This window comes from Ranitomeya imitator, chromosome 2 (assembly GCF_032444005.1).
Source record: "Ranitomeya imitator isolate aRanImi1 chromosome 2, aRanImi1.pri, whole genome shotgun sequence".
In the NCBI taxonomy this organism is placed as follows: domain Eukaryota; kingdom Metazoa; phylum Chordata; class Amphibia; order Anura; family Dendrobatidae; genus Ranitomeya; species Ranitomeya imitator.
The window spans coordinates 295,067,837-295,093,816 of record NC_091283.1 but is presented as its reverse complement, the minus strand read 5'-3'; the positions used below and the strand labels follow the sequence as shown (position 1 = coordinate 295,093,816).

Here is a 25,980-nt window from a genome sequence, read left to right as displayed (position 1 = left end):
TTGCTTCAATTTTTTTCCCCTAATTTCCTCCTCTAAAACCTAGGTGCATCTTATAAACCGAAAAATACGGCATATATCAAGGATGACTTCTACAAGGCATTTCGGACAACTTTTTTGCAAGATGTGCAAGACTTTACAGCGCAAATTATCTAGGCATCTGTGCAAGTCCTGCATGAAAACGGCTTCTGAAGAGGAGCGCAACAACGTTTTTGAGGAAGCAAAGAGGAAACAGCGCAACATAATCAAATATTTATCTGTAGTTCCATATGACTCCCTCGATTTCAAGAAGAGTAAGTTTGAAGATCCCAAGGAATTTTTTGCTGATTTTTTGGAGAGACGAGGATGCACGGTCTTAAATAAGCCCTCAATAAGGTAAATATATAGCTCCTTCTACCCTTATGGGAAGCTGGGTGGCAGATCTATATGTGTGACAGAAGAAGGCGGAGATCTGGGTAGCAGATATAGATGCATGATAACACGGGGTATGTTAAGGGGTTAAGGAAATAGCCCATGATTAAAGATGCCTATTTTTTTTCAGTGATGTAAATCTGTGTTTGTGTACTGAATAAGATGCAGTTTTAGCGTTCCTCAGGACAGATTTAGGCACTAAAATGCAGTGTGAACATACTTTAAGTTAAAAAAAAAAATAATTACAAGAGTTTATGGTTTGAATTTGTTAGGGTATGATCACATTGCATTTTCTGACTCAGTCTGTGCCAGGGAAAATGCAAATGTTGCGTCCAATGTTTTTGAATAAAGACATGGATTTGTGCACCCATCTATGACAACCGCTTTCATACAATCAACTTGTCAAGAGACAAGCCAATAATGTATTAGTAGGTAACCTGTCCTACAGCACTGTTAATGTAATGCTGGGATACTGGAAAGCTGGGTGGCATATACAGATGTGAGGTGCTGGGTGGAAAGCCAAGTGGCAGATATGAATGTATTTACCAAGTAAAAATGCATATTTAAATTAATCTCCTTAGGATAGCAGACTGTGAAGTTACCGGCATCAGCGGTGAAAGATCTCAGTAAGTTCCATTTATCATTAGACCTATGTACTGTATCTGTAACAGATGAAGTATTATCACTAGGCATGGGCAGATATATCTGTGGATATCAGTTATTTAATTGGATAACAGGGCACACGGACACAGTCTGGATCATCTCCGTATCTGGTGAATATATACATGCCAACTCATAATGTATGTTATTAGGCAGTCAGCAGGTACACAGGGTAGTCCCGGGACCGGCCATGCGTCCTCTTCTCTTCCCGGTCCCTGGGACCTCAGAAACCTGGTAAATGGTGTTTTTTTTTTTTGGGTAGTGATGGGTACGGAGGTGGTCTGGCCAAGCAAGGTGGGTGGGAAGTCCTCGCCTTGTCTCCTGTGATGCAGCATGGATGTCCCTGCGTATGGATAGTGTAGTCCGATCTTGATCAATGGCGTAGCTTGAAGCTCATGGGCCTTGATGAAAATAATGTTTGACATCAATTATAAGCAAAGAAAACCTCTACTATGTGCCCTAATATGTCAACATCCGTTTCAGGTTACACCTGCGAAAACATTTGTCAGAGGCCGGGCTGCAACAGAAACACGATTTAGCATCTCCCATGCTGACAAGTTTTAAGGAATATTTACAGAAGACCCACTCAGAGATTTCTGTGGAGCGAATGGCAAGTTTGCTGCACTGTCAGGTTGCATGTAGTTGATTAATGCGCCTTAAAATACTCAAATCCTAATGTATGTCGTGTGCTCAATTTCAGGTAGACAATGTTGCCAGATTTCTTTATTATGTCAGCCCCGAGGAAATCACCCTGGATTTTATGAAGGAATTTGATAAGACCATGGCATATTTTGATGCACTGTCAAAACTAAAAACAGCTGAAAAAACCCTGAAAAAATATATAGGAAATGTGCGCCAACTGGTATTTTTTCTGACCGGTGACCTGGATGAGGAAACCCAAATCCACGCAAAATCTTTTTTAGAGGGATTAAAAAAAATTGAACAGGGACTCAATGAGAAGAAACCTAAAAGCCTGAAAAGGGGGTAAGCATTGGATAGTCATTGCTTAGTATTTTCTGCAAATTATCCAAGTATTCATACCGAATGTATAGATGTGAAAGTAACTGCAAATGTATGTAAAGCGCTATGGAATTAATATTAACGAATGATTGGGCTCCCTTAGGGCGCGCGCTGTGATTACGAACCACGCAATGGGGTGTACCCACGCACCAGACTGGCGTATGTGCAGGCTAATAGCAAACATAAATACCTGGGGTACCTCTCCTGCCACTCCTACCTTGTGTATGAAAAAGCTCTGTAGTTAATACTGTTCGGGTAGAGCTATCCAATAGCGCTATTCCTAAAGGAAATGAACGGGTAGAGCTACAGTATCCCATAGCGCTATTCCTAAAGGAAATGAACGGGTAGAGCCATCCAATAGCGCTATCCATGAAGAAAGTGAACGGGTATGTCGAGGGAGGATCTTAATTGATCCTTCACGGTTGACTCAGTGATTTCCAAATTAATCTACAGGGCGTTGCCGGCAACTGAAAATAACCAGACGAGACGGAGACACGTGCCTCTGTATGGGGGATCGAGCAGATCTCTGGCCCCCGTTTATTGTGTAAGACTTTTCATAGTCATAGAAATTATACTTCAACCAATCAGCATAAGAACACGCTCACAGTTCTTAACCTATAAGAATGCAGAAAAAACTTAGCCCATGAAGATACAGAAAAAACAGAAACTACAGATATGGTCATGTCTTCTTGGCATAAAAAAGACATACTAACAGATGCCTCAGTCTTGTATAGCGATACACCCCCGAGTCTCTTATCTGGCTCGAGTTAGAACACTCAAGGTCTTTATACCAATTATGAACCATAGCCTAGTTGAATAACAGACTTATGAAAAACAAGATAAAATTACTTCATGGCAGCTGTAACCTTTTACCTAATTAAATAACAGAATTTATCTTTGACCAACAAGAAAATGGAGTCAAAGCACAAAATGGAGAATCTAGCACAAAATGGAGAATCTTTCATAATTTGTTCCTTCACAGGTAGAGCTATCCAATAGCGCTATTCCTAAATTAAATGAACGGGTAGAGCTATCCAATAGCGCTAATCCTCAATGTTTCTGAGCGTAAGCTATTTCACATAGTTGAGCGCACTTGGGATCTGCCCCCAAGGCCCTGCCCATTCCCAATGTTTGGTCTGCAGACAGGCGGCTAGAAGTTAGTCCCGCTTTTGTGTACAACATTTTTTGGCTTTTACAATTATTAAAAAGCTTAATAAAAGACTTCTTTGTACACACAGTTGACAGTAAACCATTTGTCAACGTTAGGAATAAGTTTACCTTGCTTCTGTGTCTCAAATATTTTGACCCTTATTTGTTGGCTTTTCCTTCCTCTGGAGAAAGCCACATATAACTGCCAGTGTAAAAACACTGGGAGAGGCAAATAAATTCCTACAATATCCAAGGACTGTCCCAGAGATTTGATGGTGATTGCAAAAGCCAACATGACAGGAAACTGACGCCATCGCATCTGGACTGGCAAGTTTTTATCTTTGGAAATCAGGTTAGATCTTGGAATAAGAACTGTCTCACCCTTTGCTTTTCCATTTAAAGCAGGGGCATGAATAAGGTTTGCTTTTAAGCTTTTCCCATAAAGCCTTGTGCCATTACCAAGGCCATGCTTTCTGTTAAGATTACGCAGGAGCATAATTGCAGCTCCTGGATTCAGCTTTAGTTCATGAGGAGGCATCCCAGTGGGATTCAAAGAGAAACTCTACAGGGTAATCTTTGAGAATTACACCCTCCTCTTCCGCAATAGTGTCGATGGAGCGATATTTTGAGTGTTCACCTTGAACTTGACTAAGAATTTTGTTGTTCAAGGCGTGAACGTCATCATTCAATGGCATAACAATTGCTTTATTGGCAGTTGCTTCTACCGTTGCATCGGTAATCTCAATTGAGTCACCAAAAATAGCTGTAATTAAATCACTCTCTTCAATAAAAAAATTTGGGATTTCAATTGTGTCTTCTGGTAGACCATATACAACTCTCCATTGCCAAGTTTCAGTAACCATGAGTTGTACTCCACTTCGTCCTGAGGCGTTCTCATATTCTGTTGTAACTGGAACCGTGAAAACTGATTCCAGTATTTTGAGTATTTAATGGTGGACTGTACAATTTGGGCTCTTTTTCCACCTTCCACTATTGGTAGGGTTTGATGAAAGTCACCACCGTTTATGAAAACTTTTCCACTAAATGGTCTTTTTTCCACATATGTCTGGGAACAAATTATCCACAGTGTTCATATTAAAACAGGGAGTCATTGTTACTTCGTCCCAAATAACGACAGATGACTCTCCAAGCTCCTTTGTTTGAAGTGAGGTTGGCTTAATTTTTGACACTGGTCTCATTTGTTGTAATTCCATGGCCAAACTTGGAATGGTAGGTGCTGCCGTTTTGTAGTAATGTAGCCGCCAATCCAGTGGAGGCTACTGAGCAAATAGACTTCTTTTCTGCTTGTAGTGCCTTGTGAAGCAGTTGTACACAAATGTCTTCCCACTGCCTCTTGGGCCGTCCACAAAAAAAACAGTGTGAGCTAGTGTAGTCTGACTGTGATGTAGCATTGACTGCTTGCATAATTGCATCGAAAGCTGATTTCTGAGCTTCATTAAGCATAGCTTTCAATTGCTCAGCCTCCTGCTTTATTACAGCACAATTCAGTTGGTCAAGTATTTCATCTGGAACATTTACTGGAGTTGGCAATCCGTAGTCAGCACATGACTTTTTATTGCTTATGAGCACTTCATTAATATCACAAAGAGCCAGTTGCTCAGCAATTTCTGGAGTATACTGCCTGGTGTAATCCTCCATTAAATTCGGTTTTATATTTTTGCCATAATGCCAATGGTTTAGCTGGTTCCCCATATACACAAATTATAGCAAATAATTTGCAAAGTTGGTAGGTCATTTGGAAAGTGATTGCAGCCGTTATACCGTCTTCCCAGATGTCTTCACAGATGTGGGTTGAATCCAGTCATGATAGCTTGGACCTTATCAGGATCCATTTCCATAGACAAGGGAGAAAAAATTAAACCCAAAGAAGAGACCTTCTGAACTCCGAATAGGCACTTAGACCCCTTCACAAATAAAGCATTATCATGAAGGATCTGGAATACCATCCTGACCTGCTTCACATGAGACTCCCAATCATCGGAAAAAATCAAAATATCATCCAAATATACAACCATGAATTTATCAAGATAATTGCGGAAAATATCATGCATGAAAGATTGGAACACAGATGGAGCATTAGAGAGCCCGAATGGCATCACGAGGTATTCAAAATGGCCTTCGGGCGTATTAAATGCAGTTTTCCATTCGTCACCCTGTTTAATACGAACAAGATTATATGCCCCTCGAAGGTCAATCTTAGTAAACCAACTAGCCCCCTTAATCTGAGCAAACAAATCAGAAAGCAAAGGCAAGGGGTATTGGAATTTGACCGTGATCTTATTAAGAAGACGATAATCTATACAGGGTCTCAAGGAGCCATCCTTCTTAGCAACAAAAAAGAAACCCGCTCCCAATGGTGACGAAGACGGCCGAATATGCCCCTTCTCCAAAGATTCCTTAACATAACTCCGCATGGCGGCATGCTCTGGCACAGACAGATTGAAAAGTCAGCCCTTAGGGAACTTACAACCTGGAATCAAGTTAATAGCACAATCACAGTCCCTATGTAGAGGAAGGGAACTGGACTTGGGCTCATCAAATACATCCAGGAAATCCGACAAAAACTCAGGGACCTCAGAAGAGGGGGAAGAGCAAATTGACATCAAAGGAACGTCACTATGTACCCCTTGACAACCCCAACTAGTCACAGACATAGTTTTCCAATCCAGCACCGGATTATGTTCCTGTAACCATGGAAAACCCAGTACAACAACATCATGCAGGTTATGCAACACCAGAAAAGGCAATCTTCCTGATGTGCTGGAGCCATGTACATGGTCATCTGCGTCCAGTACTGAGGTTTATCCTCAAAGGAATAAGGCTCTGCAAAGGCTGCAAGGAAAAACCACAGCGCCCGGCGAATTCTAAGTCCATTAAGTTCAGGGCAGCGCCTGAATCCACAAATGCCATGACAGAAAAGGACGACAATGAGCAAATCAGGGTCACAGATAAAAGAAATTTAGGCTGTACAGTACTGATGGTAACAGACCTAGCGACCCTCCTAGTACGCTTAGGGCAATCGGAAATAACATGAGCAGAATCACCACAGTAAAAACACAGCCTATTCTGACGTCTGAATTTCTGTCGTTCTGTTCAAGTCAAAATCCTATCACACTGCATAGGCTCAGGACTCTGCTCAGAGGACACTGCCATATGGTGCGCAGCTTTGCGCTCGCGCAGACGCCGATCAATCTGAATGGCTAGAGACATAGATTCGCTCAAACCAGCAGGCGTAGGGAAGCCCACCATAACATCTTTAAGGGCTTCAGAAAGACCTTTTCTGAAAATAGCAGCCAGAGCATCCTCATTCCATTTAGTGAGCACAGACCATTTTCTAAATTTCTGGCAGTATAATTCTGCCGCTTCCTGACCTTGACACAGGGCCAACAGGGTTTTTTCTGCATGATCCACAGAATTAGGTTCGTCATACAATAATCCGAGCACTTGCAAGGATATGATGATTTTAACTTGCTGAATGGGATCACCAGAAGAACGGGGTTTCAAAGCAAAAAACAATTTGCAGTTATTTTTAAAGTTCAAAAACTTGGATCTGTCCCCAAAAAACAAATCAGGAGTAGGAATTTTAGGCTCCAAAGCCGGAGTCTGGACAACATAATCTTGGATACTCTGTACTCTTGCAGCAAGTTGATCCACACGAGAAAACAAACCCTGAACATCCATGCCAGAGCATAAATCCTGACCACCCAGAGATCAAGTGGACAAAAAAGACAAAACAGAGCACAGAAAAAAAAATGGCTCAGAAAATTTTTCTTTTCCTTCTTTTGAGATGCATTTAATTCACTTTTGGCCACTTGTACTGTTATGAAGTGGTGGTTTAGGAGCAACATGGGACGAGCTCTGAAGGAGGTGGTACCTGTACTGACCGCAGTCCCTAAGCTCAACACAACACTAGAAGTAGCCGTGGGATGCTCCTGTCACTCCCTAGGCACCTCGTCACAGCCTGAGAACTAACTACCCCTAAAGATAGAAACAGGAAAACTATCTTGCCTCAGAGAAAATCCCCAAAGGATAGATAGCCCCCCACAAGTAATGACTGTGAGTGGAGAGGGAAAAGACATACGTAGAATGAAACCAGGATGTAGCACAGGAGGCCAGTCTAGCTAGATAGATAGGACAGGACGGAATACTGTGCGGTCAGTATAAAAACTACAAAAATCCACACAGAGTTTACAAAAATCTCCACACCTGACTAAAGGTGTGGAGGGTAAATCTGCTTCCCAGAGCTTCCAGCTAAACTGAATTAATCCATACTGACAAGCTGGACAAAACATAGAATACACAGAACGAATAAGTCCACAACATGTGGACAGAAAAGAGCAAAGAAAGGACTTATCTTTGCTGAACTGGTCAGGAAATCAGGGAAATCCAAGAGAGATGTGAATCCAACCAGGAACCATTGACAAGTGGCACTGGCTGAAGAGAAGAGCCAGGCATAAATAGCCGAGCAGAAAGACATTCAGTGGAAGCAGCTGCAGACTGCTAAATCCAAGGAGCAGCCATACCAATTAAAACCACCGGAGGGAGCCCAAGAGCAGAACTCACAAAAGTGCCACTTACAACCACCGGAGGGAGCCCAAGAGCGGAATTCACAACAGAATTGTCTTCCAAAAGATGAAGATCAATGCACGCATTTTTATACGTGTCATGTACGACTCCATTGACAGTCCTTAAGTCAGCATAAGGCTTTGCTCCTCTTACGTGAAGTAAAAGGAGTCTTAAGTAATACAGCTCACCATCTGTTAGAGAGACTGTATATATTCGGGCAATTGTTTTCCCAAATTGAGCCCGTCATTTTTTCCATCCTTCTGGTACAGCTTTTCTATCCCAGACATATTGTTCAGGGATTTCACTGTACAAATACTGACGGGCGAAGGCGTCAACTCTGTTTAGCTCAAAATAAGCCTGCAGAGTAGAGGCTTTTGAGTCTGAAATAACCATATCCACCTTACCATCTTCGAAAAACACTTGCTGCATGTTTTCAAGGTGAACAGCATCATGCATTTTATTTTTTCTGATTCTCCGCATGTCCTCAGGGGCGCTTATATACCAAGAATCTAGGTACATGGCTGGTTCATTCCAGTTTAATGTATCAAACTTGATATTGGCACAGTCATGTCCTTTGTATACATATTTGATAACATATTTAACACTTTTTATTGAAGCGCATAGCTCAACATTGATTGGCTTCCAATGAAAGTGGACGGTAAAATAACTGGTGTCCCAGATTTTAGCTCTTGGTGTAATGCAGCATTATGGATGTGATCTATAATGCCGACATAACTGTCGACGTGTAATGCCTTTTGATTTTGTTTTATATATTCGATCCTGTGGGATTCAATTTTGACGCAACTGTCAACGATAAATTGTTGCGTCAACTTCCCAGCATTTAAAAAGGGATTGAACTCATCACGAATGGCAAGCCTGTATGCATAGTACTGCAACAGGGTGATTTTTTTCTTGTCGATCTTGATCCACTGGTATGGGTGGTAGATGAATGTCACCAATTCCTTGATGTTGCACACTTAGGACATTGGAGTTGTCAAATTTATTGTCCATCCACTGTACCCATATGGGAATAGATGTGCATATGTCATTGCATCACACTTTCTGTGAAGAAAGCTGATTTGAACAGTTTGGTTTACACTTTTGAGGTGAACTCTGATGTCCCTATTATCGTCCATTGCATTTTGATAAATTATAGCTACTTCATTGCACCTTGGTGCATTGTAGCGCCTCTGGTCATCATTGTAGTCATTTCAAATTGACATTATTTCGAGTGGATCGCGATTTTCTAATTCAGCAATCCTCTCTTCCTCTATTTCAAATTCCCTCATCATTGTGAAGGCTCTTGTGATTGGGTTAATTGCTTTCATTTTCTCTCCAAGAGATGATAGTAGTGCTGGGAAGCACTTTTTATTTGCTTGACTTCTTGTACTTAATGCTTCTTCACTGTCCAAGATATAAATCTGGGCAAACTTGGGAGTACTACCCACAGCGGGATGCAATGCGGTACTTCTGTGGTAAATTTGTCCATGAATTCGAAAAACGTATGGACCATGCCCAGGAGGTGGCGCTACTTGTGCTCCCATTGATGCCAAAGCAAGCGAGCTATTTTATTGCCTTATATTAGCCATAAAGGTATTGGAGTGCTGATGCTCTCCTTTCCTCAACTTGACTAATTGATCATCGATACGAATGGGACGTAATTGGATGCGTCCTCTCGCAGCAGGAAGGGAATGTTTTGTCCTGCGCCATTACGTCTTTGAAATTTTTAGATTGGCAGAACTGACATCGAAATGTCAGATTGCCAGCATAGTACTCTTCAATAAGTGTCTAATCTTTTTGATTGAGAAGTCCTCTAACGGCAAATGTAACTTGCTGTCATCGAGTGGCTCTGGCATTTTGGACACGTATTCTATCTTGTTCTCTTATTTGTGAAATATGTGTATCACTTTGTGCGTTGCGTGTTGCTCGTTGTCGTTCAGCATTAGATGCTCTACGTGATTCAGTTACTTCATTCGTTTCGCCTGCTCTGGCCGCCCTCTGTCAGGCTGCATCAGCAGTTCTTCAACAATTTCATTCGTCTTGTTTCATGAAGACGCAGGTTACGCATTCGTATGTGAGTCGCTTCTCTGCGTGCAGCAGCGCGCTCAATTTGATCCATCTTTGCAATGTTGCCTCACAGTGTTGCCTCAGTGTTGCAAAAAAGGTTTATGCTTTAACTCACCACCAGGGAGAGCTCCTCTCCTTAGGTATCCATGGTTACGCCCAGGCAGTTAGCTGCTAGTGGTAGTAACTATGGATACCTAAGTTACTGTTCAGCTGTGGATGACTCATTGAGCACAGACACACGCACATGTCCAAATTAGCTATATTGATGATTATTATTATAACTTGTCTTTGTTTCTCTCCATCACACATACAGGTTGGGTATCCTGCCACTCACAAACACAGAATGCTGCAAAATACTACAAGCGTCTAAAAAACATGTGACCACCATCTTTGAGAAGGCAAGGTCGGACCAAATAATTAGTGACACTGACAAGGCTCTCGTTGGATACTACCTCATGGCAATCCTCATTTTAAGACACAGGCGTAGACCATCTGTACCAAAAAAACTAACAGTAAGCTCCTCCTTCCAGTTATTCACATATATGTCGCTGGGTCATATGTAATGGATTCTCTGTGGTTCATATCCTATAGGTAAAAGAATGGCTGCAAAGGAAGCAGGTACAAGACAACGATGAACGATCATTCGCAGCGGTTTACACAGGACATGATGTAGTTATAATGGACAATGAGGAGGAGCAGGTAAGTGTTAGAAATCCTAGGAGGAACATGGAGAGTATATAGATGAATCAAATCCATAACCCAATGTTTCACTAACAGCTTTTTAGCACGTATTTCGAGAAGATACGGCCAACACTTCAGAAACCGCAATCAACCACCGTGCAGCAGTTTTTTCTTTCCCTAACTGGGCAGGAAGTTAAAAATCCCACAAAAGACCTGGAGCGCTTCCATAACAAGTAAGTGGAAGGGGGGAGGAACACAGGGCCTTATTTTTGAAAATAAGGCAAAGGGGGGAAAAAAAACACTACTGTCTATGTTGCCCATAGAAATCAATCTGAGCACAGTTTAGGCGTCTTAAATTGCTCAGGTAAAGATGTTCTGTGCTTTGTTGCTCCAAGCAACTAATTTTTATTTTCGCATATATGGACGCATTTTCAATATAGTCTTAGGGGCCCTTTAAAAACACACAATTGTTCAAGGAGTGTTTGGCAGATCTGCGAGTGCAGCAAAATTGTGGACAATCTGTGGCAGGTTTGTGGCCATGTACATTAGGAACGGTATGTTCATGATTTCTCTACAACCAGAGATCTCCATCTCTGCATGTAAAGGGGCCTTTAGCCATACTAACCATTTCTGCCTTCTTAGGTTCAACCTGCCCCTTGTGACGTGGAAGATGGCAACGTCTGCGTATGAGCATTGGGCAGATGAGATGTCACAGGACAGTAGATCCACAACGGATAACTATGTATATTATGGGGACCTTAAGCACCAGATTTTCACCCCTGATTTGGTTGAGGGAATGAAAAAATTGATGAAAATGAAGGAAAACAAGGAAGGAGAAACATCTGGGTAAGAGCACTGGCCAAATACCAACTACCTCCCATAGTATCAGATTTGAGTTCAATGGTCTTGTTCATTCCAGTGATTTCCGTGACGTTTCCACAATGCTCATTCAGAATATACACCATATGCTAATGTCAAGAGAGGCATTCAAATAGGTCATCAATCATAAATGTCCTTGAAAACCCCATTACCTTAACTTACCTCTCATTTTCCCTTCACAGAAATGTCGCCAAGAGGGTGAGGACCAACAGTGAAGGTCCGAGCAGGGAGTGCCAAAGTGACGAGGGAGAGAGCGGCAGCGAGGAAAGTGAGGGTCCGCGCAATTTCATGTACCAGAGGCTGATGGATAGGTGCCCTGTACGAATCACTACTTCACCACCATCGATGAAGCTATGTAAACAAGTAAACCTGAAACATGCAAAGTTTTTGCGAAATAAATGGATCGGTATTCAGAAAAGATTAAGAGCAGAAGACGCTGCTGGTAAGTTTAAGGTTTTTTTCCCTTTCTTTTCATTTCCAATCTATGTGTAGTAGATGGCACTGTGTTCCAGGCCTATGCTTACAGAAATTACCATATTTTTCGGATTTTAAGACGCACTTTTGTTTCCCCCAAATTTCGGGGTAAAATGGGGGTGAGTCTTAAAATCCAAATAAAAAAATCTTAACATAGGGGGTTGCGGGGGTGCATGCGGTGGCTTCACGGGTCCACGGGGGGGAGGGCTTCACGGCATTTTCCGGTTGGTGCCGCCATTATCCATATCCCAGCATGCATTACCAAGAGGCAACACATGCTGTGTCCAGACTTCAAGAAAATGTCCGCAGGTCGCAGCCTGCACATGTACCGCCTACCCGGCCATTTTCTGGCAGTCTGAACACAAGAGCATGTATATACCATATATACCAGGATAGTAGACATATATGCCAGAATAGTAGACATATATACAATGATAGTAGACATATATACCAGGACGGGGGACTGTTGTGTTGTGAAATTTTGAGCTCCCTCTGTTGGTAGCAGATGGTAATGCAAGTGTTCCTGGGCTGCAGTCTTGGACAGGTGTATCTGCTAATTGCAGTTCTGACTGGGGTATTTAGGCTTGCAGGACTCATTAGTCCTTGCCAGTTGTCAATGTTCTTTGGGATATGATGGATCTCTGTCTGGCTTTTCCTGCTTGGCTGCCATTTCAGCAAACATAAGTGTCTGTTTCTTTTTCTGTGGCACACAGACTGTGTGCTTGTTTTTGATTGTATTCCTGCTCTGATTGTAGGATTCGCTGGAGTTGCAGATATACGCTCCTACGTCTTTAGTTAGATGTAGGAAGTTTTTGTATATTCTGCTGTGGATATTTTTGAAGGGTTTTAATACTGACCGCACAGAACTCTGTCCTATCCTGTCCTATTTTAGTTAGAGTGGCCTCCTGTGCTAAATCCTGTTTTTCAGCCTGTGTATGTTTTTTCCTCTCCGACTCACCGCCAATATTTGTGGGGGGCTGTTTCCATCTTTAGGGGTATTTAGTCCTCCGGCTGTGACGAGGTGTCTAGGATTAGTTAGGTACACTCCACGGCTACTTCTATTTGCGGTGTTAAGATCAGGATTTGCGGTCAGTATAGCGACCACCTACTCCAGTGAAAGTTCTCATGCTGCTCCAAGGTCACCGGATCATAACAGTACAACTGGCCCATAATGAGTTAAATGCCTCTCAGAAGAAGGGAAGGAAGGTGTTGAGCCATTTTTTTTCCTTTAGTCTGTTTTCTGTTCTCTTCCCTCTTAATCTCTGGGTGGCTGAGGAGCTTTGTGTTAGCATGAATGTTCAGGAAATAGCTTCTCGTGTAGACCAGCTTGCTGCTAGGGCACAGGCTATTTCAGATTATATTGTTCAGACTCCTGCTTTAGAACCGAAAATTCCTACTCCTGATTTGTTTTCTGGTGACAGGTCCAAATTTTTGAGTTTTAAAAACAACTGTAAACTGTTTTTTGCTCTGAGGCCTCGATCATCCGGTGATTCCATTCAGCAGGTAAAAATCGTAATCTCCCTGCTGCGTGACGACCCGCAGGATTGGGCGTTTTCCCTGGAATCTGGGAATCCGGCTTTGCTTAATATAGACTCCTTTTTTTCAGGCTTTGGGATTATTATAAGATGAACCTAATTTTGTGGATCAAGCTGAGAAGACCTTGTTGGCCCTGTCTCAGGGTCAAGAGGCGGCAGAATTGTATTGTCAGAAATTCAGAAAATGGTCTGTGTTGACTAAATGGAATAATGATGCTTTGGCAGCAATTTTCAGAAGGGGTCTTTCTGAATCCGTTAAAGATGTCATGGTGGGGTTTCCCACGCCTTCTGGTCTGAGTGATTCTATGTCTCTGGCCATTCAGATTGACCGGCGCTTGCAGGAGCGCAAAACTGTGCACGCTGTGGCGTTGTCCTCAGAGCAGATTCCTGAGCCAATGCAGTGTGATAGGATTCTGTCTAGAACAGAACGACAAGGATTCAGACGTCAAAATGGGTTGTGTTATTATTGTGGCGATGCTTCTCATGTCATTTCAGTCTGTCCTAAGCGGACAAAAAAGATCGCTAGTTCATTTACCATCAGTACTGTACAACCTAAATTTCTGTTATCTGTGTCCTTGATCTGCTCATTGTCGTCATTTTCTGTCATGTCGTTTGTGGATTCAGGCGCCGCCTTGAACTTAATGGACTTTGGGTTTGCCAGGTGTTGTGGTTTTCCCTTGCAGCCTTTGCAGAACCCTATTCCTTTGAGGGGCATTGATGCTACACCCTTGGCTAAAAATAAGCCCCAGTTTGGGACACAGGTGACCATGCGCATGGCGCCAGCCCATCAGGAAGATTTTCGATTTCTGGTGTTGCATAATTTGCATGATGCTATCGTGCTGGGTTTTCCGTGGTTACAGGTACATAATCCTGTGTTGGATTGGAAGTCCATGTCTGTGACTAGTTGGGGTTGTCAGGGGGTTCATAATGATGTTCCTTTGATGTCAATCTCCTCTTCTTCCTCTTCTGAAATTCCAGAGTTTTTGTCTGATTTTCAGGATGTATTCGATGAGCCCAAGTCCAGTTTTCTTCCACCGCACAGGGACTGCGATTGTGCTATTGACTTGATTCCAGGCTGTAAGTTTCCTAAGGGTCGACTTTTCAACCTGTCTGTGCCTGAACATACCGCCATGCAGAGCTATATTAAGGAGTCTTTGGAGAAAGGGCATATTCGGCCATCTTCTTCACCGTTGGGAGCGGGGTTCTTTTTTGTTGCTAAAAAAGATGGCTCCTTGAGACCCTGTATTGATTATCGCCTCTTGAATAAAATCACGGTCAAGTTTCAATATCCTTTGCCTTTGCTTACCGATTTGTTTGCCAGGATTAAGGGAGCTAGTTGGTTTACTAAGATTGACCTTCGGGGGGCATATAATCTTCTTCGTATTAAGCAGGGTGATGAATGGAAAACTGCGTTTAACACGCCCGAAGGTCATTTTGAATACCTTGTGATGCCATTCGGGCTCACTAATGCTCCATCTGTTTTTCAGTCCTTCATGCATGATATCTTCCGAACTTATATTGATAAGTTCTTGATTGTATATTTGGACGATATTTTGATTTTTTCCGATGATTGGGAGTCTCATGTGCAACAGGTCAGGATGGTATTTCAGATCCTTCGTGACAATGCCCTGTTTGTGAAGGGGTCCAAGTGTCTCTTTGGGGTGCAGAAGGTCTCTTTTTTGGGCTTTATTTTTTCTCCCTCATCTATAGAGATGGATCCGGTTAAGGTTCAGGCTATTCATGATTGGATTCAGCCCACATCTGTGAAGAGCCTTCAAAAATTTTTGGGTTTTGCAAATTTTTATCGCCGTTTCATTGCTAATTTTTCCAGCGTGGTTAAACCCTTGACTGATTTGACGAGGAAGGGCGCGGATGTGGCGAATTGGTCCTCTGCGGCTGTCTCTGCCTTTCAGGAGCTTAAACGTCGATTTACTTCTGCTCTGGTGTCGCGCCAACTGGATGTTTCTCTTCCGTTTCAGGTTGAGGTTGACGCTTCTGAGATTGGGGCAGGGGCCGTTTTGTCTCAGAGAGATCCAGTTGGTTCCTTAATGAAACCGTGTGCTTTCTTTTCCCATAAGTTTTCGCCTGCTGAACGCAATTATGATGTCGGCAATTGGGAGTTGTTGGCTATGAAGTGGGCGTTTGAAGAGTGTCGACATTGGCTTGAGGGAGCTAAGCACCGTATTGTGGTCTTGACTGATCGTAAGAATTTGATTTGCCTTGAGTCTGCTAAACGGCTGAATCCTAGACAGGCTCGATGGTCCTTGTTTTTTTTCCCGTTTTGATTTTGTGGTCTCGTACCTTCCGGGTTCTAAGAACATTAAGGCTGATGCCCTCTCTAGGAGTTTTTTGCCTGATTCTCCTGAGGTCTTGGAACCGGTCGGTATTTTGAAAGAAGGGGTGGTCCTTTCTGCCATTTCCCCTGATTTACGACGGGTTCTTCAGGAATTTCAAGCTGATAAACTTGACCACTGTCCTGTGGGGAAATTGTTTGTTCCTGACAGATGGACTAGTAGAGTGATTTCTGAGGTTCACTGTTCCGTGTTGGCTGGTCATCCTAGCATTTTTGGTACCAGGGACTTGGTTGGTAGGTCCTTTTGGTGGCCTTCTTTGTCGCGTGATGTGCGTTCTTTTGTGCAGTCCTGTGGGACTTGTGCGTGGGCCAAGCCTTGTTGTTCCCGTGCTAGTGGGTTGCTTTTGCCATTGCCGGTCCCTGAGAGGCCCTGGACGCATATTTCTATGGATTTTATTTCCGATCTTCCGGTTTCCCAGAGGATGTCGGTTATCTGGGTTGTTTGTGACCGGTTCTCTAAGATGGTTCATTTGGTGCCTTTGCCTAAATTGCCTTCCTCTTCGGATTTGGTTCCAATGTTGTTTCAGCATGTGGTCCGTTTGCATGGTATTCCACAGAATATTGTGTCCGACAGAGGTTCCCAGTTTGTTTCTAGGTTTTGGCGGGCCTTTTGTGCTAGGCTGGGCATTGATTTGTCTTTTTCTTCTGCGTTCCATCCTCAGACAAATGGTCAGACCAAGCGAACTAATCAGACTTTGGAGACGTATTTGAGATGCTTTGTGTCTGCTGATAAGGATGATTGGGTAGCTTTCTTGCCATTGGCCGAGTTTGCCCTTAATAATCGGGCTAGTTTGGCTACCTTGGTTTCGCCTTTCTTTTTGTAATTTTGGTTTTCATCCTCGTTTTTCTTCTGGGCAGCTTGAGCCTTCTGACTGTCCTGGTGTGGATTCTGTAGTGGACAGGTTGCAGCAGATCTGGGCTCATGTGGTGGACAATTTGGTGTTGTCTCAAGAAGAGGCTCAACGTTTTGCTAATCGTCGTCGGTGTGTTGGTTCCCGGCTTCGGGTTGGGGATCTGGTCTGGTTGTCTTCCCGTCATGTTCCTATGAAGGTTTCTTCTCCTAAGTTTAAGCCTCGGTTTATTGGTCCTTATAGGATTTCTGAGAATATTAATCCGGTGTCTTTTCGACTGGCGCTTCCGGCCTCTTTTGCTATCCATAATGTCTTCCATAGATCTTTGTTGCGGAAATATGTGGAGCCCGTTGTTCCCTCTGTTGATCCTCCGGCCCCTGTGTTGGTTGATGGGGAGTTGGAATATGTTGCTGAGAAGATTTTGGATTCCCGTTTTTCGAGGCGGAAGCTTCAGTACCTTGTCAAATGGAAGGGTTATGGCCAGGAGGATAATTCTTGGGTTTTTGCCTCTGATGTCCATGCTGCTGATTTGGTTCGTGCCTTTCATCTGGCTCATCCTGATCGTCCTGGGGGCTCTGGTAAGGGTTCGGTGACCCCTCCTCAAGGGGGGGGGTACTTTTGTGAATTCTGCTTTTGAGCTCCCTCTGGTGGTAGCAGATGGTAATGCAAGGGTTCCTGGGCTGCAGTCTTGGACAGGTGTATCTGCTAATTGCAGTTCTGACTGGGGTATTTAGGCTTGCAGGACTCATTAGTCCTTGCCAGTTGTCAATGTTCTTTGGGATATGATGGATCTCTGTCTGGCTTTTCCTGCTTGGCTGCCATTTCAGCAAAGATAAGTGTCTGTTTTTTTTTCTGTGGCACACAGACTGTGTGCTTGTTTTTGATTGTATTCCTGCTCTGATTGTTGGATTCGCTGGAGTTGCAGATATACGCTCCTACGTCTTTAGTTAGATGTAGGAAGTTTTTGTATATTCTGCTGTGGATATTTTTGAAGGGTTTTAATACTGACCGCACAGAACTCTGTCCTATCCTGTCCTATTTTAGTTAGAGTGGCCTCCTGTGCTAAATCCTGTTTTTCTGCCTGTGTATGTTTTTTCCTCTCCGACTCACCGCCAATATTTGTGGGGGGCTGTCTATCCTTTGGGGATCTGCTCTGAGGCAAGATAGTATTCCTATTTCCATCTTTAGGGGTATTTAGTCCTCCGACTGTGACGAGGTGTCTAGGATTGGTTAGGTACACTCCACGGCTACTTCTATTTGCAGTGTTAAGATCAGGATTTGCGGTCAGTATAGCGACCACCTACTCCAGTGAAAGTTCTCATGCTGCTCCAAGGTCACCGGATCATAACAGGGGACATATATACCAGGACGGGGAACATATATACCAGGATAGAAGACATATATACCAGGATGTAGACATATACCAAGATGGGGGACATATATACCTGGATAGTAGACATATATACCAGGACGGGGAACATATATACCAAGATAGTAGACATATATACCAGGTATGTGTGTGGGGAGGAAGGTCATGTACAAGGATGAGGGACATATATATACTGATTATAAGACAGCACCAACATTATAAGACGGGCCCCATTTAACATAAAAACATTTTTTTTGTTTTCTCTTTCACCAAATTTGGGGTTTGTCTTATAAAGCGAATAATACGGTATGTGTGCTGATTATTCTAATTTTTTTCCCTTTATTTAGAATCTTTCAGGAAACCCCCCAGCAGAAAACAATTGTCAAACTATGTGAAAGGACAGGGATGGAAAACAAATGTACCAACCATAGTAGAAGTGATGCGTGCTTGGAAACCCCCCATGCAAAGGAAACAAAACGACTTTCCAGAGGAGATCAAAGCTCTTGTGAGGACGCAGAAATGGAAAGGACTAGTTATAATAGAGGACAGCAGCAAAGGCGGGCATACCGTGAAGACCACCCATGCTTTTAAAAAGGGAGAGGTGGTCTGTGATTATCACGGAGAACTTATGGGCTCTAAAGAAGGGGAAGAATTGCAGAGATCACTGACAGGAATATCATATATCTACTTTTTTGAACATAAAGGACAAAAATTATGCATTAATGCAACCAATGTGCCTTGCGATTGCCACCCAGACATGCCGTCCACTTTTGGACGGATGATAAATCATTTGGGGAAAGTCAACAATCTCAAGCCAAAGGTTCTGGATTGTGGAGATGGAGAGACCCCAACAATTCTCTTTTTTGCCAAGAGAGATCTGAAGCCAGGGACAGAACTGTTTTTTGATTAAGGAGTCCAAAGTCTGAAGAAGCGATTTTGGAGAAGGGAGGGGATTGTCCATGGCTTGACATGTAATATTTTACATGGGCTTTATTCATGCATCCGATCCACTGTTTGTGTATATACTTTATATATTCGTTTTATGTGTGGGCAGAAAAACCGCTAACAGTTATAATATTGTTATTGGCTTTTTTTTTGTATAATAAAGCTGTTATTTTACGGTTTAAGTGTTTGTACTGGCACCTACAGTAGATACAGGAAAGATATACATTTCTGTACCGTGTTAGCCAGAAGATAGAAAAATATTTAGAATTGAGAGTCCTCGATGGTTGATACCTTTTAATGGCTAACTGATAAGATGGTAACAAATTACAAGGTTTCTAAACTACTCAGTTCTCTTCATCAGGCTCAGTATAACAAAATCTGAAGAATCACATATTTATACACAACAGGGCACAGGAATTATGCAATAGATAAGAAAAGTGACATGAAGCAGAACTATCATTATGGGAGAGGGATAAACAGGTGTGGCCTTAAATATTGGAACAGTTCATACATAAGGAGTGTGAACGTTTTATTGTCCTCTGATTGGGGTCTGGTTTTGTGTTGTGATTCCCCCACAAGGTCTGAGGAGCAAATTCCTTCACTGATATAAAAAGACATAAATCCATGCGACACATTCATTCCTGCACTGAGAGGTTGTCCTGAGTTTATACTCCCAGAATCTTCTGTCTCTTTGACATTTGAAGTTACCTTTTAATACAAGTAATTTCATGTCCATTGTGCTGTGATCATGGAGACAAAAATGTATGCCAGCACATGGCATCTACAAAGCGCAGTCTTTGCAGAGCATTAATAACTCTTTCACCGTCAACAGATGAGGGGTAATGAGAATTTTTTTAAGGCTGGGTGCCTGGTCACCTGATACACCCAGCAGCAGCTCATCTGACTGAGCAGCCACAGAAGTTAAAACTTAATAGGCAAATTAACTCCGAATAACTATTGCAATTCACGAAAACTGCAGAGTAATTCAGACAGCAGAGCAGTCTACACATGACAGCCTTACACTCTTCCTTCTGTACTACGTGCCCACCGGGCATATTTTTTGTGCTGCATTTTTTCAGCCACAAAGACACACCTTTCAAAAACGCACCCACGCATTTGTGGTCCTTTCTTTTTTTTTTTTTTTTAACCCCTTTCTGCCATTAGACGTACTATTCCGTCCATGTTATCCTGCTTATCGCAGCTGACATCCGGCACTATGTGCCAGGAGCGTATTGAAGTGAAGGACAGCATCCAATCCAGGTGAAGACAAGAAACACTTTATTGTGCCATATGTGCAACGTTTCAACCTCAGAGGGTCTTTGTCAAGCATCAGAGGGTCTTTGTCACGGACCGCCCCCGGCACATAAACCCCCGGCACACCGTGATCAAACATGATCGCGATGTGCCGGCGGTGCAGGGAAGCATCGCGCAGGGAGGGGGCTCCCTGCGGGCTTCCCTGAGACCCCCGCAGCAACGCGATGTGATCGCGTTGCTCCGGGGGTCTCTTACCTCCTCCCTGCAGCAAGTCCCGGATCCAAGATGGCCGCGGATCCGGGTCCTGCAGGGAGGGAGGTGCCTTACCAAGTTGCCTGCTCAGAGCAGACACTTGGTAACGCTGCAGCGCTGTTTGACAGATCGGTGATCTGTCAGAGTGCTGTGCAAACTGGCAGATCACCGATCTGTATTGTCCCCCCCTGGGACAAAGTAAAAAAGTTGAAAAATTTTTTTTACAAGTGTGTAAAAAAAAAAAAAAAAAAAATCCTAAATAATGAAAAAAAAAAAAGTATTATTCCCATAAATACATTTCTTTATCTAAATAAAAAAAAAAAAAAACAATAAAAGTACACATATTTAGTATCGCCGCGTTTGTAACGACCCGACCTATAAAACTGGCCCACTAGTTAACCCCTTCAGTAAACACCGTAAGAAAAAAAAAAAATGAGGCAAAAAACCGCTTTATTATCATACCGCCGAACAAAAAGTGGAATAACACGCGATCAACAAGACAGATATAAATAACCATGGTACCGCTGAAAGGGTCATCTTGTCCCGCAAAAACGAGCCGCCATACAGCAACAAAAGCAAAAAAGTAAAAAAGTTATAGTCCTCAGAGTAAAGCGATGCAAAAATAATTATTTTTTCTATAAAATAGTTTTTATCGTATAAAAGCGCCAAAACATAAAAAAAATGATATAAATGAGGTATCTCTGTAATCGTACTGACCCGAAGAATAAAACTGCTTTATCAATTTTACCAAACGCGGAACGGTATAAACGCCTCCCCCAAAAGAAATTCATAAATAGCTGGTTTTTGCTAATTCTGCCTCACAAAAATCGGAATAAAAAGCGATCAAAAAATGTCACGTGCCCGAAAGTGTTACCAATAAAAACGTCAACTCGTCCCGCAAAAAACAAGACCTCACATGACTCTGTGGATTCAAATATGGAAAAATTATAGCTCTCAAAATGTGGTAACGCAAAAAATATTTTTTGCAATAAAAAGCGTCTTTCAGTGAGTGACGGCTGCCAATCATAAAAATCCGCTAAAAAAACCCGCTATAAAAGTAAATCAAACGCCCCTTCATTACCACCTTAGTTAGGGAAAAATAAAAAAAATTTAAAAAATGTATTTATTTCCATTTTCCCATTAGGGTTAGGGCTAGGGTTAGGGTTAGGGCTAGGGTTAGGGTTAGGACTAGGGTTAGGGCTAGGGTTAGGGCTAGGGTTAAGGCTACAGTTAGGGTTAAGGCTACAGTTAGGGATGGGGCTAAAGTTAGGGTTTGGATTACATTTGCGGTTGGGAATAGGGTTGGGATTAGGGTTAGTGGTGTGTCTGGGTTAGAGGTGTGGTTAGGGTTACCGTTGGAATTAGGGTTAGGGGTGTGTTTGGATTAGGGTTTCAGTTATAATTGGGGGGTTTCCACTGTTTAGGCACATCAGGGGCTCTCCAAACGCGACATGGCGTCCGATCTCAATTCCAGCCAATTCTGCGTTGAAAAAGTAAAACAGTGCTCCTTCCCTTCCAAGCTCTCCCGTGTGCCCAAACAGGAGTTTACCCCAACATATGGGGTATCAGCGTACTCAGGACAAATTGGACAACAACTTTTGGGGTCCAATTTCTCCTGTTACCCTTGGGAAAATACAAAACTGGGGGCTAAAAAATAATATTTGTGGGAAAAAAAAGATTTTTTTAATTTTTACGGCTCTGCGTTATAAACTGTAGTGAAACACTTGGGGGCTCAAAGTTCTCACAACACATCTAGATAAGTTCCTTTGGGGGTCTAGTTTCCAATATGGGGTCACTTGTGGGGGGTTTCTACTGTTTAGGTACATTAGGGGCTCTACAAACGCAATGTGACGCCTGCAGACCATTCCATCTAAGTCTGTATTTCAAATGGCGCTCCTTCCCTTCCGAGCCTTCCCATGCGCCCAAACGGTGGTTCCCCCCCACATATGGGGTATCAGCGCACTCAGGACAAATTGCACAACAAATTTTGGGGTCCAATTTCTCCTGTTACCCTTGGGAAAATACAAAACTGGGGGCTAAAAAATAATATTTGTGGGAAAAAAATTTTGTTTTATTTTTACAGCTCTGCTTTATAAACTTCTGTGAAGCTCTTGGTGGGTCAAAGTGCTCACCACACATCTAGATAAGTTCCTTAGGGGGTCTACTTTCCAAAATGGTGTCACTTGTGGGGGGTTTCAATATTTAGGCACATCAGTGGCTCTCCAAACGCAACATGGCGTCTCATCTCAATTCCTGTGAATTTTGCATTGAAGTCAAACGGCGCTCCTTCCCTTCCGAGCTCTCCCATGCACCCAAACAGTGGTTTACCCCCACATATGGGGTATCAGAGTACTCAGGACAAATTGTACAACAACTTTTTGGTTCCAATTTCTTCTCTTACCATTGGGAAAATAAAAAATTGGGGGCGAAAAGATCATTTTTTTTCACAAAAATTATTTTTTATTTTTACGGTTCTGCATTATAAACTTCTGTGAAGCACTTGGTGGGTCAAAGTGCTCACCACACCTCTAGATAAGTTCCTTAGGGGGTCTACTTTCCAAAATGGTGTCACTTGTGGGGGGTTTCAATGTTTAGGCACATCAGTGGCTCTTCAAACGCAACATGGTGTCCCATCTCAATTCCTATCAATTTTGCATTGAAAGGTCAAACGGCGCTCCTTCCCTTCCGAGGTCTCCCATGCGCCCAAACAGTGGTTTACCCCCACATATGGGGTATCAGAGTACTCAGGACAAATTGTGCAACAAACTTTTGGTTCCAATTTCTTCTCTTACCATTGGGAAAATAAAAAATTGGGGGCGAAAAGATAATTTTTGTGAAAAAAAAAATATTTTTTATTTTTACGGTTCTGCATTATAAACTTCTGTGAAGCACTTGGTGGGTCAAAGTGCTCACCACACCTCTAGATAAGTTCCTTAGGGGGTCTACTTTCCAAAATGGTGTCACTTGTGGGGGGTTTCAATGTTTAGGCACATCAGTGGCTCTCCAAACGCAACATGGCGTCCCATCTCAATTCCAGTCAATTTTGCATTAAAAAGTCAAATGGCGCTCCTTCGCTTCCAAGCTCTGTCATGCGCCCAAACAGTGGTTTACCTCCACTTATCGGGTATCGGCGTACTCAGGACAAATTGTACAACAAGGTTTGGGGTCCATTTTCTCCTGTAACTCTTGGCAAAATAAAACAAATTGGAGCTGAAGTAAATTTTTTGTGAAAAAAAGTTAAATGTTCATTTTTATTTAAACATTCCAAAAATTCCTGTGAAACACCTGAAGGGTTAATAAACTTCTTGAATGTGGTTTTGAGAACCTTGAGGGGTGCAGCTTTTAGAATGATGTCACACTTGGGTATTTTCTATCATATAGACCCCTCAAAATGACTTCAAATGAGATGAGGTCCCTAAAATAAAATGGTGTTGTAAAAATGAGAAATTGCTGGTCAACTTTTAACCCTTATAACTCCCTAACAAAAAAAAATTTTGGTTCCAAAATTGTGCTGATGTAAAGTAGACATGTGGGAAATGTTACTTATTAAGTATTTTGTGTGACATATCTCTGTGATTTAATTGCATAAAAATTCAAAGTTGGAAAATTGCGAAATTTTCAAAATGTTCACCATGTTTCCGTTTTTTTCACAAATAAACGCAGGTACTATCAAAGAAATTTTACCACTACCATGAAGTACAATATGTCACGAGAAAACAATGTCAGAATCACCGGGATCCGTTGAAGCGTTCCAGAGTTATAACCTCATAAAGGGACAGTGGTCAGAATTGTAAAAATTGGCCCGGTCCATAACGTGCAAACCACCCTTGGGGGTAAAGGGGTTAAAGTGCTCCATTTTCCAGCTGGTTAGAATGGCTGTCAACTGCAAAATGCAGCCAGATTTAAAAAAAAAAAAAAAGGACAAGATAATTGCAGGGATATAAAATAAAAACGGAGGTGATTTTTGCAACAAAAAAGCACACTGGGCACAAACTAAAACTGGCTAATGTCTCACAGACTAACTCTTGCATCATCTTACCCCCCACCTCCTTACACTATACATACATGTATTTTTAATTACCCAACTCAAGGATCAAGGGGCCGGCCTTGGCGCCTTATCATAGAGGCTGGAGAGCAGCGTCCCTCCATAGTGACTTCGCCCATTAGGCTGGAGTCACACTAGTCTGTAATACGGACGAGTGCTCTGCGATAAAAAAATCGCATAGCACTCGGACCAGTATTCTGTTATGGGGCAGCTCACATCCCCATTTTCAGTGTGTGAGTGAAATCGCAGCATGCTGCGATTGTCACCGACACTCGGCCGAGAAATGTCTCACTCACACCCATATAAGCCTATTGGTGCGAGTGAGACAGCGCACATCACTCGGATATCATCCGAGTGCTGTGCGCTAAACGCTGACCCCAGCAATGGAGGAGATGGAGAAAGTCATTTCTACGCCTCCTCCACAGCTGTGTTCCGATCCGCTCTGTGCGAGAGGCTCGGAGCACAGACGCATGACACTCGGCTCCCGATCGCAGCAGAGCAGGAGCCGAGGGTCATTAGCATATCGCATCCGATGCAATACGCTAGTGTGACTCCAGCCTAAGGGAAAAGGGGTGTATTCCATGCCCCAAGGACTCATTTAAGTCTCCACGAAGCTTTGTTACCTAATTGAAAAAAGATGAATAAGGACATTCTTGCATTTGAAAATTATTTTTATTCTAAATCCTATTAATTCTATTAGTGTTCATATCAGACTCGAGGGAATTGGCCGATAACAGAACAGCACAGCCCCTGATGTAAGGTTACATTACTACAGGGGGCTGCGGGAGGCTGTATGGGGCCCTGCGGTAGCCAGCGGCAGGCTGTAGGGGCCTACGGGGGCAGTGGAATGCTGTGTGGGGGCTGCAGGACGCTGTGCGGGGGCTGTAGGGCTTTGTAGAGGGCTACAGAGCCATACAGCCCCCTGGTGTGACTTCCCCAAGTGTCATGACAGCTGACTGTATATACATGTATGTACATGTGTCATGACAGCTACTTAGACTATACATACAGTGGGTACGGAAAGAATTCAGACCCCTTTAAAGTTTTCACTCTGCTTCATTGCAACCATTTGGTAAATTCAAAAAAGTTCATTTTTTCTCATTAATGTACACTCTGCATCCCATATTGACTGAAAAAAAACAGAAATGTAGAAATTTTTGCAAATTTAATAAAAAAGAAAAACTAAAATATCACATGGTCATAAGTTTTCAGACCCTTTGCTCAGACACTCATATTTAAGTCACATGCTGTCCATTTCCTTGTGATTCTCCTTGAGATGGTTCTACTCCTTCATTGGTGTCCAGCTGTGTTTAATTGAACTGAGAGAACTTGATTTGGAAAGGCACACACGTTCGGGGGCTTTGTGGAGGGCTGCGTACGTCCTACATTAAGTCCCGCCTACTTCTGCATGCGTCCTGCGTACCTATCTTTAACATTGGGTACACAGGACA

The 25,980-nt window shown here is 42.8% G+C and overlaps 1 protein-coding gene across 1 annotated transcript in view; it reads left to right on the top strand.

The window, feature by feature from the left end:
• LOC138663287 (uncharacterized) overlaps positions 1-19,154 on the top strand; it is a 63,347-nt gene extending 44,193 nt beyond the window's left edge. Inside the window, exons 8-17 of the mRNA XM_069749464.1 lie at positions 44-372; positions 990-1,034; positions 1,552-1,678; positions 1,769-2,052; positions 10,205-10,403; positions 10,483-10,590; positions 10,669-10,805; positions 11,215-11,418; positions 11,634-11,893; positions 18,381-19,154. Of these exons, the coding sequence (XP_069605565.1) occupies positions 44-372; positions 990-1,034; positions 1,552-1,678; positions 1,769-2,052; positions 10,205-10,403; positions 10,483-10,590; positions 10,669-10,805; positions 11,215-11,418; positions 11,634-11,893; positions 18,381-18,943 (2,256 nt within the window). The 3' untranslated portion in view covers positions 18,944-19,154. The remainder of the gene's footprint in view (positions 1-43; positions 373-989; positions 1,035-1,551; positions 1,679-1,768; positions 2,053-10,204; positions 10,404-10,482; positions 10,591-10,668; positions 10,806-11,214; positions 11,419-11,633; positions 11,894-18,380) is intronic.
• The last annotated feature ends 6,826 nt before the right edge of the window (positions 19,155-25,980 follow it).